The following is a 5,532-nucleotide window of genomic DNA, read 5'->3' as shown; positions in this document are numbered from 1 at the left end:
CAGAAAGCAAACTAGGGTGGGCCAGTCTGAGTCATTACTTTTTAAGTGAAAAATCAATGGCTTGGAGTTACAGCGAAATCTGTAAAGACATCACTCTAGATTTCCTGGTTCTTAAAGATCGGTTACGCCTTTTGTTCTCAGAGTATGAGTCCTTCCAAGAGCAAGAGGAACCCATAGGCAAATCACAATTGGAACTTCCCCTGAACAAAGTTAAGGTCATTTCAAAATACAGCCTGCCGTCGTGGTTTGCCTAAGAACAGTAAACTGAGGCCCTGCAGTATTTCCAACTAGGTTTTATTTTAGTGCCAGTATTATCAGCAGTGATACAGGAGTAATTCAGGCAAGTAGATCACCTTAAGTACATCAGAGAAAACACTCACTGTGTCAAGCACGTCTCACACTCTAGCAAATGAACGTAAAACCGGAGAACAAAGTTAGCAGCATCAAATTAAAGTGCTTTTTGCCACACTTCTGTCCGAGCCTTTCCCTCAGTGGGATATATTTAATTTCACTTACTGTAGAAGAAACTCAAAATTCATTCATTGCCCAGGGGCTACATTCAAAAAAATTCATGTTTAGTTATTAAATAATTTCTTTTTCCCCAAAAAGCACAAAATTCATTGGAATCGTGTGACAATGATTTCTCCTGACACGCTGTGAAGTGACCATGTAGGCCTGGCAAAAAGCTCGAACATCCTCCTGCCGTGGGGCGATCCCGGCAAGGTCCCCCACTTGGTTCCACACAGCAGCTGCACTACGGGTCTGAACGAGCGGGCACCAGACAGGATACCACCTGTGTGGCCATCTACTGGGGAGCAGAGGCCACCAGCTCATTTCCCGGAACCTCGGTGGTGGCGGGGCGGGGGTGGGGGGGGATTTCAAGAGGACAAGCCCCAGCTCTTTCTGGGAGAGAGAACCTGCTGGTTTCTAGGAAGTTCTCCGACCTGAACTGTGAAGGCTGTTTGCCCCAGTTAACACCCTGGAGACAGGAACCTGCCCCCACTTCAACCAGTAACAATCCCAAACTCAACAGGGAACATTTCTCAAAGTCAACACGAGGTCAAGTGAGGGTCAGCAAGAGGCTGTGGGGAGCAGGGAGGGCGGGAAGACCGGAGGAGGGCGGCTGGGTGTCCCACACCGTCTCTCAGGCAGCAGCAGCCTTCCTGGCACAGGAGACTTAGTCCAGAGGTCCGGAGGTCAAGGGCAGCCTGAGCCAAGGTAGGGGGGTGGGGGCAGGAGCCTTTCTTAAGGAGCCTAACAGGGACACAACCGAGCTAACAGGGTGGGCTCTCGGACCCCGCGAGGGCTCTGTTCTCCGTGGAGGCCACATTCTCCAGCCATCCTGGATCGGGCCCACCCCCCTCCCTCCGCCTTCTTTCCTTCAACTACATCCTCGAACGCTCTGGACCAAACCATCTCTGACCAACGGAAAAACCAGACTACACGGGCTAAGGACCAAAACCAGAACAAGGGACGCCATGAAGAGGAGGAAGGCCAAGGCCCTCCCTCATCAGGGACGTGGCTACCTGCTCTCCCCACGCGGCCCCTGCCCTCAGCTACTCTGACTCCAGTGGCTTCTACAACACCTTCCCCCTCCCAGCACGAGGAGGCTCCAAGACCAACCGAGGCGAGCCCTGCCCCCAAGACAAGTCTGAAATGCTCTGCGGAAGGAGCGAGGCCCAAAAGCTGAAGGGCCAAACTGACACACACAGGCAACAGCCCTTCTGGGACGGACTCGGCCTTTCTGGAACTTGTTCCAGCGCAACCTGGGAAGAAAACCCAACCCTCCCTCAGGCGGCCTTTCTCCACAGGGGTGCTGGAGCGCGCTGCAGGCGGGTGTGCGCGGGTCAGTGTTGGTGCTGGCCGGAGAAGGGGGTCTGCCTGGTACCCCCAAAAGCTTCAACCAGGCATTCCGTGGGGCAGGCAGATCCCAGGACCTCGTCACGCACTCAAGTGAGTCTCAGTCCAGGGCTCCTGACAAAGCAAAGACTCGACTCCTTGGTGTCATGCTGTCCACGTCGTCATTAAAGTTTCCTTTAGGGGCACAAGCCAAATCTTCCTGCAACAGCAGGCAAAGGGTGGGGGAGAGAACTAGCGATCAGGGGCTCAAAATGGCATGAGACGGAGGTGCTTTCCCTCTCACAGTGGTGGCCACGGGCAGGAGCTGCGCGTGACCCTGCTGGGAGGCCCACACACTGGCGGCACCGCCCTTGTCCACACGGGCTCCGGCTCGCGGCGGCCCACTAGCCCACTATCTGCTGGGCTGCAGGTACTGGTGCGTGAACATGTTGAGCTCGCTGTCCAACCAACCGGCTTTGTTCCTGTGGAGAAATGGTTACTTTGTAGCCCTCGGAGCTGATCACAGCAGAGAGCAAGACAGGCCACCACGCATGTTCTTCTAAGGACGCCTGAGCAAGACAGGCCGCGCGTGTTCTTCTCAGGACGCCTGCCGTCTAACCTTGTTTACTCCTCCAGGCTCCCCCCACTGCACAGATAAGGGAAAGAGGCCCAGAGAGGTCTCGTAACTTCCTATAGTCAACTGTCGTGCCAGAGCCGAAGTCGGGCTTTTCTGACCCTCCAGCCCTATGCTGGCTTCACCTGCCCACAAGCAAGTCCCCAAACTGTCCGGAACTTGGTTTTCCTGCCCATCGGCAAGGGGTTGGGTTGCTGGATAAGCAGCCCTTACGGGTTCCCCCGTCCCTGTTGATGACAAGGGGCAGAAACACGCTCCACCACACACGCCCCCCCATGAGAGGTCCCACATGTCCCCAGAGAAGGCCTGAGCCAGGCTGGTGGGTGGGGAGGGCCCATCTGCACTGTCAGGGAGGGAAAGTCCACTAGTCGCTGAGGGGACTAGCGCTGACGTCAGCAGCAGGGGCAGGAAGCACAGGGTCCCCGCGTGCTGATGTTATCTTGGGCCAAGCGGGCCGAGGACCTTTGCACAGCGCTTTTAGGTGCAGCTCTGTGGCTCTGTCATGAAATCCTGCCCTGTTCTACAGATGAAAACAGTAAGACCAAAGAAAGCTCTGTGACCTGCCCTAAAGTGAGTGCCTGGGCACGAACCCAGGCTTCCTGCGCCTTTGAGCCATCCTCTCCAGCAAAGCACGGACAGAAGCTCTGACTCTCAACAGGGACCCCACAAGGATGGTGTGCCAACGTGGGCCCTGCCAGAGCTGGGTACCCAGCTCTCCTGGCGGTAAAGAGGTTGACCTGCCCGTCCCTGGGCTCAAAGAGAAATGGAGTAAAGCATGTGGCAGGTCTAGCCCAGAGGCCCAGCACACAGTAGACAATGAAAGATCATCAATGTGCAGAGCCACAGCCTGCTGGGGCACGTGTGCCTGGAGTTGTCTACTCCTGGCCTGACCGCTTCCCATGGAATCCTAGGCAAGTAACTTCTGGAGGCCCCAATTTTCCCTTTTAGAAAAAGGAAATGGGTCGTACAAGCTTGGAGAGATGCCCAGAGCTCAAGTGCCAGCCACGGGCTGCTACAAAGACACATACATCTCGGTTCCTCCACTGCCACCCCAGGCCCGACTGCACGCGTCTGGAGGCCGGTGGCCCTCCGTCTCACTGGCCCTCCAGCGGCGTGCCATCTAACCTCTCCCACGCAAGTGAGGTCCATGTCCACACCCAAGACAGAGCCGCGCGGAGGCCCCCACAGCACCCGGGCCGCACACCGGAGCACCTCTGGCTGCCCAGGCTGACCTCACCTGAGCAGTTTTGCTTTGCTCTGAAGTGAGTCAAGAACCTCAATCTTCTTATTCATGGCAGCGATTTCCTGCTCCAGGTTCTCCCGGGTGACATCGACTTGCTGGCACAGATGAGCAAAGGTCCCAGACAGCTCCCTAAAGGAGAGAGACTCTGGATCAACCAGGCCACGTGGCTGTTTTGCCGAATGCCATGCCTGGCTAAGTCCCACCGAGTGTGGGGCAAGCAGGTAGCCCGTACGTCAGCCACTGACAGTTCTGCTCTGCGCCACCCCCCTGTGGCTCCCTGCCGCCAGCCGACATCTTGTCACAGCCGCCACCCACACAGCATCGCCACAGGGAGAGAGCCAGGAGCACCCTGCCTTGGGCACAACCGGCCAGGATTCAGATCCCAGCTCTGCTGCTAATCACCCAGCGGCAGGGGAAAAGGGATGACTCTTCCAGTCTGTTCCCCCCCAAAAAAATGTCGATGCAAACAACGTCTATGTCAAAGGATTCCCAGAGAAAATGAGAAATTAGGTGCCAAGTGCCGAGCAAGGGGCCTGCCACGGAGCAGCGTTCGGCAGGCCGCACTCCCATGCGCCCGCCCCGCAAGCGATCCAGTCCCAAGCTGCCCAAAGCTATGCCAGGAAGACAGGCCTGCGACTTCGCATGTCAAAGCTCTGCCTGTAAACCAAGCCCTCCAAGGCGACCTGTAATAAATGCTACAAGTAGTGTCCCTTGCTTTCCCATCTCCTCCTTTCTTGGGGGAACAGAGGCCTATGTGGACCCAACCCAGGACACAGGCGTCCCTAGCAAGACCCCTCTCCCCGTCCCTGGTCTCAAAGCTGACACTGCACAGCTGAAGGCCAGTGGCAGAGGATGCTTGGGACCCAGTTGTATCCAGGCCCGGTCCAAAGGGAAGCTACAGGGCGTCCTGAGCCACAGGAGCCAGCACCGGCCCCGGGGCAACGGGGCCACTCACTGTTGGACTTGGTGGCTGCAGTTGGAGCCAGTGTAGCTGATGACAAGCTGCAGCTTCTCGCTGGCGTACTCCACAAACTGACGCTTGAAGGCCCTCTCCTTGGCCTTGGTGGTCCACGTCAGGCGCTCGTAGACATACAGGAGGCCATAGAGTCCAAAGGAGAGGGCGATGAGCCGCCAGCCCACCGCCTTCCACACCTGCAGAGGCACAGTGATGAGCGGACACAGACCCTCTGGGTCTCACTGCCCATCCTCTCGGCTGTGACCACCAGGACTTGCCCAAGGGTCCCAGTTCAGAAACAAGAGGAACTTCGTGTTGACCACATAACGTAACTCATGCAAAGAAGACAGGGGGCAGGGAAGGTGGCCTTAGGACTAGAAGCATAGACACGGACACTCAGAATTCTTAAAGATGAATGTAGGCATGCTCTAAAGTGACATTCCATTCCAATGGCACTGAGAAGTAGGAGTCTGCATTTTGTTCCTCAGTGGGTGGCTTCTGTTGGCCTGGTCTGTAATATTTCAGTTCAAGGCAGTGTTGTTATAGTCAAAGAGCAAAGGATGTGAAGCCAGACAGCAAGGCTTCGGTGCTGCCTGCCTGCCTGAAACTTGGGCAAGTTTCTTTCCGCCCATTCTTCCCAAAAGGGCCATAATGGCCTCCACCCAACTCACAGGGTTGTTTGGATAAAAGGGGGTATTTAAGGTAAGGGTCATATGACCATCAGGTATCAGCATCTGAGCTGACCCCCTGCCAGGTCATCCTCTAGGCACACAGCACAGAATGCACCACCTACAGAGAGGGCGGGCAACGGGGCCTCAGATCCCCCCCCCCCCCCCCCCCCCCCCCCCCCCCCCCCCCCCC

General features: G+C 56.6%; 1 protein-coding gene across 3 annotated transcripts in view; it reads right to left on the bottom strand.

Moving 5' to 3' along the window:
- Positions 1 to 277: 277 nt before the first annotated feature.
- Positions 278 to 5,532, bottom strand: part of MFN2 (mitofusin 2) — a 26,259-nt gene continuing 21,004 nt past the window's right edge. For all 3 annotated transcript variants that reach the window (XM_059375630.1, XM_059375629.1, XM_059375631.1), the window contains 3 exons: positions 4,672 to 4,868; positions 3,711 to 3,845; positions 278 to 2,321 (listed from right to left, as the gene is read on the bottom strand). In XM_059375630.1, coding sequence (XP_059231613.1) covers positions 2,252 to 2,321; positions 3,711 to 3,845; positions 4,672 to 4,868 — 402 coding nt within the window. In that variant the 3' untranslated portion in view covers positions 278 to 2,251. The remainder of the gene's footprint in view (positions 2,322 to 3,710; positions 3,846 to 4,671; positions 4,869 to 5,532) is intronic.

This window comes from Mustela nigripes, chromosome 14 (genome assembly GCF_022355385.1).
Source record: "Mustela nigripes isolate SB6536 chromosome 14, MUSNIG.SB6536, whole genome shotgun sequence".
Taxonomy (NCBI): Eukaryota; Metazoa; Chordata; class Mammalia; order Carnivora; family Mustelidae; genus Mustela; species Mustela nigripes.
The sequence above is the reverse complement of the archived record's forward strand: the minus strand, read 5'-3'. Positions and strand labels throughout refer to the sequence as shown.